General features: G+C 38.1%; 1 protein-coding gene across 2 annotated transcripts in view; it reads left to right on the forward strand.

Moving 5' to 3' along the window:
* The window catches only part of parga (poly (ADP-ribose) glycohydrolase a), a 163,481-nt gene that overhangs the window by 130,460 nt on the left and 19,939 nt on the right, over positions 1–13,082 (forward strand). For both annotated transcript variants that reach the window (XM_067972525.1, XM_067972524.1), the window contains exons 14-15: positions 6,146–6,224; positions 8,118–8,226. In XM_067972525.1, coding sequence (XP_067828626.1) covers positions 6,146–6,224; positions 8,118–8,226 — 188 coding nt within the window. The remainder of the gene's footprint in view (positions 1–6,145; positions 6,225–8,117; positions 8,227–13,082) is intronic.

A 13,082-nucleotide genomic window follows, 5' to 3' on the forward strand; every position in this document is an offset into this window, starting at 1 on the left:
TGGCTGAATACAGTTGTCTATAACACCATTAAAATTCCTCTTTTTTTTATAACTCCAATCTCAAGCTGGTTAGCACAAGTCACACAAGTGTTCATCTTTTTGTACTCATGTAATTTTGTGATACCATACATTTAAAATGATACTCTGTATATTGTATTTCCATTAGAAGGGGAAACTAGAAAGAAGGGGTAAAAATTGTCAATAGTAAATATACAAGCTGAGAAATTTAAATTCCAGTGAATAACTTTGTTTTGTAGTTAACACATTTTAACAAATTTCTGAAGAGCATGCAATAAATAAATAAGCAGTTTCTAACCACTTTGTGCAAGACATAAATCTATGACCTCACTTGCTCAGCTTTTTATAAATAGTGCCACAACGTTGTTTTGTAAATACTACACGCTCCCCATTTTACTCCCTTTGCCAGCTATTTGCATCCTTGTCCTTATGAATCAGAGACAGGTAAGAAATTTTGCAAGAGAGAGAGGGGAAGGATCTGGACAGGAAGCAAACACTACTGCCTACCTTACCCAGTCTTGATCATAAATCTTTTGGTTTTGTACTGCACTATAGTGAATGCCTGTTAAGTACATAATTGATGTACGACTGTTTTTATACATAAATCAGGAGTAGATATAAAATATGTAGTAGTGCAAAACATTATTTAGTGGTATTTTATTCATAATAGACAATTTCAAATTTATTAATTAATGGTATTTACAGTAGACAACATGGCATATGAACTCCAAAAATGTACAACTGAGCAATTTCATTACTTGCAATGCAGGCTGCTATAAAAATGAGCGGTGAAAATTTTAACGGTGAATAGTTTTTAAAAACTTTACAGCTAACATATACCTAATGTTATAGAATTCACTGTTCTGTTTCACATTGTCACTGTACAAACACAAATCTGAACATAGTGACACATTTACATTTGAAGCTTTTACATTATGTTTCCTTCCAGGTATGAAATCTTTATGCCAGCCTTGGCTCAGTGTTAGAACTCCTGCTTCTGTGTCAGAAAGTCATGATTTCCAGCCCCACTCCAGAGACTTGAACACATAATCTAGGCCGACACTTCAGTACAGTACTGAGGGAGTGCTGCACTGTCGGAGGTACTGTCTTCTGGATAAGCTGTTAAATCTAGCCACGTCTGTCCCCTCAGGTGAATGTAAAAGATCCCATGGCACTATTCAAATAAGAGCAGGGAAGTTATCCTGGTGTTCCAACGACAATCAACATCACTAAAACAGATTTTCTGGTTATTTGTGTCAATGCTATTTGTGGGACTCTGTGCTCAAGTTGGCTGGCACTCTTCCCTACATTACTTCAGGGACTACACTTCAAAAGTACTTCATTGTCTGTGAAGCACTTTGGAATGTCTTAAGGTTGTGAAAAGTTCAATATAATGTAAGTTCCTTCTTTCATTATTGAAGTGGCTCCAACATGTGTAGATAAGATAACACCTGTATGCAGTTACCTTTTCTGGTATTTGGGCTTTGCTACGTACTGCCTGGTGATGCCTTCTGTTATAAACATCAGTCAGTTGATAGCGTGCCAAATAGCATCTAAACTAAAATGAAATGAAATAGTGAAAATAATTTCAATCTGCTTTTCTCATCTGGCAACACTGGGACCTACAGGGAGTTAACTTGGAAAATAGATCAATTCAAATAAATGCACAGCTCCAATTAGACTTGTTTTCTTTAAGTGGCTAATGTGATCTGACAGGAGTTGGCAGTTCTTGTGTCAGTCCAAACTGGAAGAAAATTGCCCTAAGTGGGCATCAAGAGTGAAAAGTAAAATCCTGAGTGTAGACAGTAGAGGGGGCTATAGTTGGCACCTCTGCTAATAGCAGTGATCAATGTTTTTGTCTTTCACAAGCTTCGAATATTCAAGTAAGTAAGCTGGATTTTAAATATACTTTGCTTTTGGAATATATTATGCTTTTTAGTTGTCATATACTTCCAGGTATTATATCTGGGAAGTCAGGAATCAAATCTGTCTGGATCCTAAAGGTCTAATTGGCTTACTGGCTGCAAGGTTGAAGACCACTGTATTTTGTAACTGTCAACAATTAGATTTTTGTTTGAAGAAAAGTGTGGAGGCAAGGAGCATCATTTACCTTTTTTAAGTGACGTGATTTGCTAATTATTATTCAGTCAAAAAGGATCCATCACATAAACTGTTGTGACCATGCCAGCAATTTTATTGTTTTATTTTATTATTACTTTGTCTCGTTCAGTTCAGACTGAATTTTTACTGGTGTAGATTGTATGGCTGAATCACTGGGGAACATCCTGTCAAACATCAGTATCAGCAAGTGCAATTTGATGTCAACTGCTAAAACCTAAAACAGAAAGCTACAGTGCTTATTTTTATAGAGGCAGATGTTGTTTACTTTTGTAGTTGTATTATTTTACATTGTTTTTAGCATAACTCAAAAATAATGGAATTGCAAAACTGTAATCTAATCTCAGAATTGATGCAACATCATGAATGGCAAGAGAAAAGCACCCATACAGTTCATGGTAGTAATCTGAATCCCAGGATTGGGTTACAACATCAGTCCCCGATATCTGTTGTTATTGATAAACATTTACTATTTCCCTTTTGTTTTCTATGGTGGTGGGAAAGGATTCGTTCTGCTAAATGGTAGTTCCACGATATCCATCAATGCAGAAGCCAACGAGTTATATATTCTTGATTCATGCTGACATTCAGGCACACTGATTAGCATTTGTACAACCTTACTTCAGTTTTATCAAATGGCAAATTACTTGCAGATGAATGCTCAGAAATTCTGTGTCCAGTATATGTTATGAGCCATTGATCCACTGGGATAGGCATGTTAGGATATACTTTTTTATTTGACATGATCATTTAATCCTGTTCTGCAGACGATAGCTAATGTTAATTGTAAAAGTACAAACAATGAATTGTACGGCTGTGTCATAGGTACTGGGTGAAACATGTAACTAAAAAAGTCTTTTTTCGCTATGATACCCTTTCTATTAATGAATTTTAAAAGATTTAACAAAGATATTATGTCTTTTTATGGTGGTTTTGGCATATTTGAGTGATCATGTGTTTTTGATGCAAGTAAGAAAAGTCAGTTTGAAGGGAACGGAGGGAAAAGCTTTCAAACCTTAAGGGAAAATAGACCAGAGTTCCTACTCTTGATTGTTAGCCAGTTGCTGGACTTCTGAGTATGTGGATGTTTGGCTGTGATGCTTCTTGCAATCGAGTAGCTTGCTGACTCTTACTATGAAGGTTCACCCATAAATAATGACCAATATTGGGGGAGGTATCAGAGGGTCTCCAGTGCCCATGGAATTGTATCCTAGCACGGAGTCAACACCTTAAGGATGGGAGGAAAAAATTAGCATGAGAAAAAGCTACTGCAATGAAACTTGTTCTTAGAATTGCTCTTAAATTGAGTAGTCTGCAACTGAAAATATTCAATTATAAAATTAGGTTGTCAAGCCTACTAAGTATCATAGAAATGTTCATATAATTAAAAGCCTTGGATTTATTGCTTTACATATTTCTAATCTAATAAGATTTCTAATTTGAACTTCCACAATGATTCTGGCCAAATATCATTGAAAGGAGCATTAATATCAAATTTGCAGAATCCATCCTTATCCTGTTTGTCATAGTTTACAAGCCTTTAATGCTTTTGTATGAAATTTCTCTGTCCATGTTTGTAACATAGATATTAACTGTTTGTTAAAGTAGAAAGAAATAACTTGCATTTATGTAGCACCTATCGCATCCTCAGGATGTGTCAATGTGCTTAATATTCAATTCATTACTTTTTTGAATCATTATTGTTATGTGAACGTGATAAATTAACCTGTTTTGGTGGTGGTTGAGTGATAAATGTTGGCCAGGACAGCAGGAGAACTACCTTGCGCTTCTTCGAACAGTGCCGTGATATTGTTTATGTCCACCTGAGTGGACAGACAAGATCTTAGTTTTATGTAAATGATGGCAGCTCCGGCAAGGCTGTACTGAAGTGCTACACTGAGTCAACCTAACCTTTGCAGCAGAGAGAGGCCTATCACACAAAAGTCTTAAGCTTCATACACTAATAGGCTATTGTTTTAACCCTAAATCTGAAGTACTTCCCAGCTATTTATTGCTATTGTCAAAAAATATGTTCTTGATAATGTAATGTAACTATTTAAATGATTTCAAAGAAGCAATACCAGAATAGCTCCCTAGGTGGCTCAGTGTATCTCCGGCTTCATAGAGTTGGTTCTGAACTATATACAGAAAGGTGCCATGTTTAATCCCTGGTCTGTGCTGAGTCAGTCAATCTGAACCCAGGTGGTGGTGAGGATGCCAAAGTTGGCTCTAATGTCTTCAGTTATGGGAAAAATCAGCTAGAATTCATACTGCTGATCACTATCCTTTGATCCCTTGTCATATAACTTACTGAGTAGCTAAATAGATATGGAATGGCCACCACAGCATCTGGTCATCATACCACACTGACAGCTTGTAAACACCTGCAGTGCAACCAGCTGCTAGGAGATCTGTGTGAGTAGACCAGGTGATTTGCCCTCTGATTTTTCATTGTTCGAAGCAAAAAACATGGCCTCTGCTTAACCCTTCCCTTTACTAGCCCACCTGTGATCATTATCATCTTTCCTGTGCTGTTGAGGCACATAAGGCAGAAACTAATCGATACCGTCCAATTCTGTCTTGGGCTATTGCCTCCAGCCCCCTTGGTTGCAAGTGTACTGCAGCTTTATCCCTTGTTATAGAATCTTACAGCATAGAAGGAGGACATATTGTCTGTGCCGGCTCTTTGGAAGAGTTATCCAATTAGTCCCACTTCTGCCGCCCTTTCCCCATAGCCCTGATTAGAGTTCCTCTAGCTTGACCTCTAATTCTTTTCCCTCATGGCTTCCAATTACATGACTGCTTTGGGATCCTTGTGTCAGGCATTCTCATAATGTGACTAATTTCGGTCCATCTTCTCACCTAAACTGTTACAATCAGTGGTAGCATCTGTGCTTTCTGAAGTATACTTTCATTCCTCATTTTATTAAACCATCTGATCTTAAAAAGCCGGCGCAAGCGGAGGAAGTTAAAATGTGCGGATTGTAAGGACAATCACTCAAATTATCACGAACATGTAATAGGGCTAGTTTTCTTGTGTTGCTATCTTTGGTTCTTTTATTTGTTGATTGTGCATTATTTTTGTTAAAACTATTATTAAATTGCATTATTCCCAAAATATAGTTTAAGCAAGTGGAGGCAGCATTAGAAACACAAATATAAAATGATATCGAGAGTGCAGTTTGTTGAACTTAGAAAAAGGATTTTGTGCTGATCAAAGGATTGAAGCAACTTGTTATGTGTATACCTCTTAGTTGCATGCTCAGCTCTATTTTATGGCCAATATTAAACAGTAACAGATAATAGTGCATAATGATTTCCAAAAGTGCAACAAATTAAAATTTATCCCATACACATTCCTTTTTGTAAATTTTTACTCAGTTAATTGGCTTGTCTAAAGTCAGCTCATCTCTAAATTTGTGACAGGACCGTCATGACTTTTGTCAGATTATTTTATAGAGTAGTTATGGTAAGCGGAGTAATTCCCTGATCGTGTTTGAATAAGTCAGTTTGTTGAAAGTAACCAACATTAGCATCACTCAGCCACTGCATTTTGATTTGCTTCATCTTCACTTCTGCTGTTTTCAACATTGGTGCCTGGTGGATCCAGGGCCTTAGCCAACATTCATCAATAAAAATAAAACGCACAAATCTGTCAGAACAATGGTGGTGAGAGTGATTTGTTTATTTGTGCTATGCAGGATGGTTCCTAATAAGCCCAAATTAAATGCATATTTATACGAATCTCTTTTGTCCGGAATGTTGCTCATCTGCCATAATCCTAGTATTTAATTTTTTTTTCTTCACTGAATATTTGGAGCAATCTCCAGGGTAATGATAATTTGACTCATCTCAGCAGGAGATAAAATGATTCTGCTCTGTGCTATCGTTCAATGTTCCTGCCTGGTAAAATCATAGACAGTGTTTCAGTAACAAACAGGTTGGTGGGGGGGAGTCTTTTGATTTTTTTAAAACTATAATTTACTACGAACTATCTTTGCATTGTTAGGTACTGAACAATATAGCATCTATGAAGGCTACGCAGATAGCTACAGATGGATGGGGAGCTGCAATGACAAGATTCCAAGGTATTGGCTTAGGATGTTTCAGCTTAGATTGTGATTCAAAATTCTGTCTAGATCTTCTAAAATAGCTTTACTTTGTTTTTACTTTTACGAAGCCAGGTAACAAGGCCCACTGGCATGATTCTAAAAATTCTCTTGTGGATCCTGTTTTCTGTGAAATAACAGGAAATGAGGTTAACTGACAGAAGACCTGTATTATTTATCAGTGCATGTGTGCCACAAAATGATCATTTCTGAGCTCTATAATAATTATAATTACAAGTTAACTGTTTATTTCCCATTAACTTTTTGCACCAGAAAACCTTTTAAGAGGATTTGTTAGTTAAAGCAAACTGTTAAAACTCTTGTTTTTAAAAATGTTTCATTTCTCTCTACAGTTGGAATATTTAAAAAAAATCTGGCTTGACTTCTTAATGTGCCAATGTCTTGTGATAAGACTTGTGTTTGCACCTGTGATTTCTAACCTGGTGGGTTCTTGATCTTAACTGTGCTTTTGCAAGGCAGAAACAAAGAATAAGGACTCCCTTCTCTGCCCTGCAGAAAGGGATTATTATAGGATTGTCCTGGTGCTAGAGAGGAGCACCATGATTTCCTATCCCAGGCCATTTGAATGACCAGGGACACCTCCAATACAGAGCTGGTGGGATAGGTAGGAAAGTTATTCAAAACTGCAAGCTGCTCAGGCCTGCAGCCCTATTTCAGGTCTTGGAGATTGGGGCCTCTGGCTCCTGACGGAGATTGACAATCTGAAGATTCTAGGAGGGTGTTTCAAGACTTCCTAGAATCCCCTAGGACCCCCACAAACTCTGGGGTCATTGGTGACCCAAGAGCAGGCCACACACCATGTCTTCTGGTTACCTCGGTGCCCAGCCTGCCTTCCTACCAGAAAATGAGCCAGCAGGCTTATTGTGCCTACTGCAGGTGTAGGCTACCTGTGACTACCTGTGCCTACTGCAGGTGTAGGCCAAGCTCCACCCCAGAGAGCCCAGGAAATCTCAGTGCTATGTAAAAGGATGGAGACCCAGCAAGATGGGCTTCTGCCTCTTTTTCCTGACATTTGCACTGGGGGAAATGGGCATTCCCTAGAGGCAAGGGTCAGGAAAATTGGCCTTATTGAGCAGCATTAGTAAGTTGCCTGAAGTAGCTCATCTGTCCACCCTCTTCACTAGGGATGTGTGTAGAGGCACCATAGAGAGAAATAGCTCAAAATGTTTCATAGCAATTGTAAGGTAAAGAAAATAGTCTTTAAATGTCCTGTTGTGTTTCTGTCTGCTCTAAACTGCATCTATGTCATAAATTATTGGTTGATTTGAAAAATTATTTCAAATATTAAAACTTGTTGCTAAGCTGTCTTTATCTGATGCAGCATCTCACTGGCTGAGACTGCTTCGATTATGGTAATACTGAAGTAAAAACCTTTCAGTACCCTTGTGGTAAGGTTTAATTTATTCTGAAATGATGCACATTCGTTTTGTTGCGTTTTATGTTTTGACCAAGAGAAATTGGAGAACGACCTGTAATACGTAAATCTTTAAAATGGATGCAGATCTATGTAGAATAATCAGTCAAACTTAATGCAATCTGTTTCTCATCTCTGCATGTTACACAATGACAGCATAATTATTCAGTCGCTACTTACTATATTCTGTTTAAAAAAAAATTATTTGAGAAAATAAGATTTTCTTATTCTATAGCTTCATTTCTTGCTGTTCTCTAACTCAGCTGAAATTTTAGTTGAGTATCAGCAGTTTAACAAAGAATAGTCACGACTTTTGAATCATTCATTCAATCATATGACATTCTGGAATTTTATCTGTTGTCATTTTGGATTTATCCTGTTCCTAAAGTAGGCCTTGGTGTTCTTTTAAAAAGGATTTCCTGCTTGATTTTGTACAGGGATGATTGGCAGAGGCGAAGCACAGAAATAGTAGCCATAGATGCATTGCCTTTCAGACATTACCTAGATCAATTTTCCCCACATAATTTAAGGAGAGAAATTAATAAGGTGAGTGTTTTGTTCTCATTACTTCATACATTTAAATTGATTGAAATAAGTAACTTCTGTTTAATTTTGTACATTCTTTATTCTTTTGAACAATCGCGACTGGTGGTATAATTAAAATGAGTAGTAAAGTTTTTTTTTAAATGAACAAAAATACAGTTTTAGAAATGGGTTTTGTGATGTCTACACCATTTATATACAACTTCAGTTTGCTGGTTTGCATTTTGATATTAATTTGAAGCTTTAATATGTGGAGAAATTGGAGAAGCTAGGGTTGTTCTCCTTAGAGCAGAGAAGGTTAAGAGGAGATTTGGTAGAGGTGTTCAAAATCATGGTTTTGATAGAGTAAATAAGGAAAAACTGTTCCCAGTGGCAGAAGGGTCAGTAATCAGAGGACATAGATTTAAGGTGATTGGCAAAAGAACCAGGAGCGACATGAAGGAAGCATGTTTTTAACGCAGCGAGTTGTTATGATTTGGAATGCACTGCCTGAAAGGGTGGTGGAAGCAGATTCAATAATAACTTTCAAAAGGGAATTGGATAAATACTTGAAGGGGAAAAATTTACAGGCCAATGGTGGGAGAGCAGGGTAGTGGGACTAATTGAATGGTTCTACCAAAGAGCCGGCACAGGCATGATGGGTCGAATGGCCTCCTTCTGATTCTAAGTTTAGCAAGAAGCACAACAAAACTGGTCCAACGTAAATCAATAATCAAACTGTAAGTCTCCCTTTGCTTGAAAAAATGTGTAAATGCCAATTACAGGAACAAATGTTTAAATCATCCCCCATTCAACACAAAGGAACTATGTACATGAGTGTAGAATAAATGGCATGTGAGATAGACCTGTGCATAAAAAACCCTGGTTAAGGGTGCTGTTGGTACTGGTATACAACTAACACTAAGAAGATATTCTCACTATATTTGACCATTTCTGTTTGGCAAATGGGAAGTTCCATTATGAAATGCTAGGATCCACTTGTACTTAACATTTTATTGTCTGTCATACCGATACAGTACTGTTCTCCAAGTACTTTTTGAAAAAAATGTGATCACATCAACAGTTTTTTTTCTGCAATAAATAAACAATTAGTCTGTTTCTATATTGAACTCAAAATAATTTTGGAACCTGCCTTTAATTGCTCTTTAAGATGATGTACAGCATTTAATTTTTGACTCAAGATTTTGTTTATAAACTAAATGGGAATATTTTTCTATTATAAATTCTACAAGACACAATTAGAGTAGTGAAACTTTTAACGTCACTATAAGCAGCAGACTTAACAATATGTTGTAAGTTTTGTTATGACTATAGTACACATTTGTGATCTTTGCAACTCTCCAGTACCAATTTATCAGGCTACAATATGTTAATGCTGGGAACAGCCATTTGAAAGCTTTTCCTGGATTGTGAATTGGAGCCCAAAGCCCCTCGTAGTTCAGAGATTAGATATAAAGCAAGATGTCCGAACTGACTAATATTGTGCCTTTAAATCTCTCGCTCACTGAAAAATGAGATTGTTGGTGTAAATAGTGACAGCTTGGAATACAAATTGGGTGAAAAAAATGAATTCAATCACTTGAAGGAAGTTTGTGGCATAGAATGCAAGATTTAGATTGTCTAATAGCAGAGCACATTGGCGTAGCAGTAGAGTCAAGAGGCAGGAATATGTACACGCCATCGTTCACGCGGTGACACCCAAATGATCAAGCCTTTTCAGAAGGGATAAACTGAACAGTGGTAAATTACTCCTCAAGAGAATAGATGGAAATTTTTTTACATTGTTTCTGTTTAGCTGTTCTCCGACATCTTTTACTGATGAGTTCCAGAGCAGCTTTGGCCTAGAAGAAGTATGCAGGCCACACCGGGGAATTGTGCTTTTGTGACCTAAAATAGAATGTATTTTTTAGATTAGAGATGGAAAAATTCTATATGCCTTATTGTAAGTAATGACTTTATCTTGAAGCCCTCTTTAGGGGGGAAAAAAAGGTGAAAACTCATGTTTTTGAAATACTAGAATGGTCTTTTAGTCCATTCAGCACTAGCTTGACTGTAAATATACATGAAAGGATACCCAGCAGAAAAAATATAAATATTGTTCTGTGCTCTCAGTCCTGTGTTCACTGACAACATCGACCTGTCCCCATCCTCTGGCTCAGTTGCTACATTTATCAAAACCACTGTCATCACACTCCTCAAAGAAGAACTTGCATTTATATCACGTCTTTCATGACCTCAGGACATCCCAAAATTCTTCACAGCCAATGAAATATTTTGAAGTGTAGTCACTGTTGTAATTGTAGGGAAACAGAGCAGCCAATTTGCACACAGCATGATCCCACAAACCGCAATGAGATAAATGACCAGATAATTTTTTTTTAGTGATGTTGGTTGAAGGATAAATATTGGCCAGGACACCAGGGGATGCTCCCCTGCTGTTCTTCGAATACTGCCATGGGTTCTTTTACGTCCACCTGAGAGGGCAGACTAGGCCTCAGTTTAACGTCTCATCAGAAAGGCGACACCTCTGACACTGCAGCAGTCCCTTAGTACTGCACTGAAAGTGTCGGCCTCAAGTCTCTGGAGTGGGGCTTGAACCCACAACCTTCTGACTGAGAGATGAGAGTTCTACCATTGAACCAAGGCTGACACCAAAAATATCCTCAACACCTCCAACTTCTCCAACCACTGCCCACAACTAGAATGATGTGGAGATGCCGGTGATGGACTGGGGTTGACAATTGTAAACAATTTTACAACACCAAGTTATAGTCCAACAATTTTATTTTTAATCCCACAAGCTTTCGGAGGCTTCCCCCTTCCTCATTTCCACACAACTAGAATGTTCTCTTTCTTTCTAAAGTGTTAGAAAGTATCATGGTCTTCCAGCCACATCTCCCTGTTCAAGGCCCTCCAATTAGGCTTTCACTCTGCCCACTGAGAGCACAGTAGTCAAACTCACTCGTGGTATCCTGTGTGACTGTGACTGCAGCTCTGTTCAGTAAAATTGTGTTCGATGTACAATTTTTGTCAATTCAAAAAAAAGCTTTGTTAATGCATCAATGTCTGAGAAACTGCGAAAAACAGAGAGTTTCAGACTTATTATTTAAACATTCTTTGTGCCTTAGCACCCCAGCTCCATACAAGCAAGGAATTGAATGGCAAATGCTGGCTCCAGTCAGATTCTTTTTTGGAAAAAAAAACTATTTTGTTAAAAAATGTTTTTTTTTCTTAAGCAATTTTCTAATACAGATAACACCATTCTAGGGCCACGTCCTGGGGTGTTACGGATTTTCAGGTGATGGTGTCACATTATTATAGCAGCTTATGCTATTGAATTTAAGGAATGCTGATTTACTAGTTCCAGAATTTCTCAGTGTAATTTGCACCATGCCCAGAGCAAATAAAATGTAACGTATATTTTTAGTACAGTATTTCACACATCACTGAAGAGAAAGGTTACACTTTTGTGATTATGAAGATATAAGTGTTGCTATATTTTAAAATCGACTGTCTGCTATATACAGCCAGAGTTAGCCTGCCTGGTTCTCTTGATGCTGAAAAGATTGCTGAAAATTACACCCTGCACTGTCCAATTCAATTTCCTATGCCATAAAAATGGAAATTTGAAACTACATCGTTCTCATAAATATATTACAGTTGTCATAATGTCAGGGAGATGTCAAATGAGCTTTGCTGTGATGTTAATTTTAACTAGAGTTGTACAGGTTATCTAGAAAATATAATTTATGATGTCTACAGTGTGGTTTAACCTCATCCTGCTGTTAAGCATGTTGTTGCTTTATCATAAAATTTTGTAACACTCCAAGAAAATAGTTCCATTATGTTTCTCCAAATGCAGCAATGTTTAAGAGTTTCTAGAAACAGTTGTAGTGATTTCAAGAAAAAGGAAGTTATGGACTTAAGTAAAGTAGGTTAAAAAAGATTATAGGGTGTATTTTCCTCCTATTTGTACCTGGGGAACATGAAGAGGAAATGGAGGTGGAGATCCATTGTGTCAGGTCTCCGTCCCTGCAACACTGCCTCGGGATTTCCAGGAGTTCCTAAAATGAACGGGACTAAGTGTGCACCTGGAATAGGTGCAGGCCTAGTGTAGACGTAGGTTAGGCAGTAAAAGAAAAGAAAGAAAGAACTTGCATTCATATAGCGCCTTTCACAACCACAGGACGTCCCAAAGTGAAGTACTTGTGAAATGTAGTCACTGTTGTAATGTAGGAAACACGGCAGCCAATTTGTGCACAGCAAGGTTCCACAAACAGTGATGAAATAAATGACCAGATCATCTGCTTTGGATGTTGGTTGCGGGATAAATGTTGGCCAGGACACCGGAAGAACACCCTTGCTCTTCCTTCCAATAGTGTGGTGGGAGGCAGTTGAGGATGCTCCTGGCCATCCTGCTTCACTTTCCTCCATATATACCCATGGGGTATACAAAAGGAGGAATTTCCCATTAAAACCTACAGTGAGACTTGTTTTGGGACCCTCTGCACCACTTCTACTATCTAACAACAGCCAGATGACCCTGATGCCGGCAGCCATGAGCACAACTGCAGGCTTCTCAGTGCTGCAGCTATGTGCCTGTTACCACCTCCCCCCCCCCCCCCCACCCCAAAATCCCAGCCAGGGGGTGGGCCTGCACAGAGAGGGCACTCTGGTGCCCAGCAAAAGTCCAGAGTTAAATTAGCTCCTACTTGTCTCATAGATCAGACCAAATTCAGCTAAGTTTACTGCACCTTTTCAATTCAGTTGCATGGTTTTATAACTTGTTGGCTGGTCTGGCGATGGAATCTATTTCTAAACAGTTGGCTTTTAAGTCCAGCACTGTGACTCCCTGATGG

Source organism: Heptranchias perlo, chromosome 36 (genome assembly GCF_035084215.1).
Source record: "Heptranchias perlo isolate sHepPer1 chromosome 36, sHepPer1.hap1, whole genome shotgun sequence".
In the NCBI taxonomy this organism is placed as follows: domain Eukaryota; kingdom Metazoa; phylum Chordata; class Chondrichthyes; order Hexanchiformes; family Hexanchidae; genus Heptranchias; species Heptranchias perlo.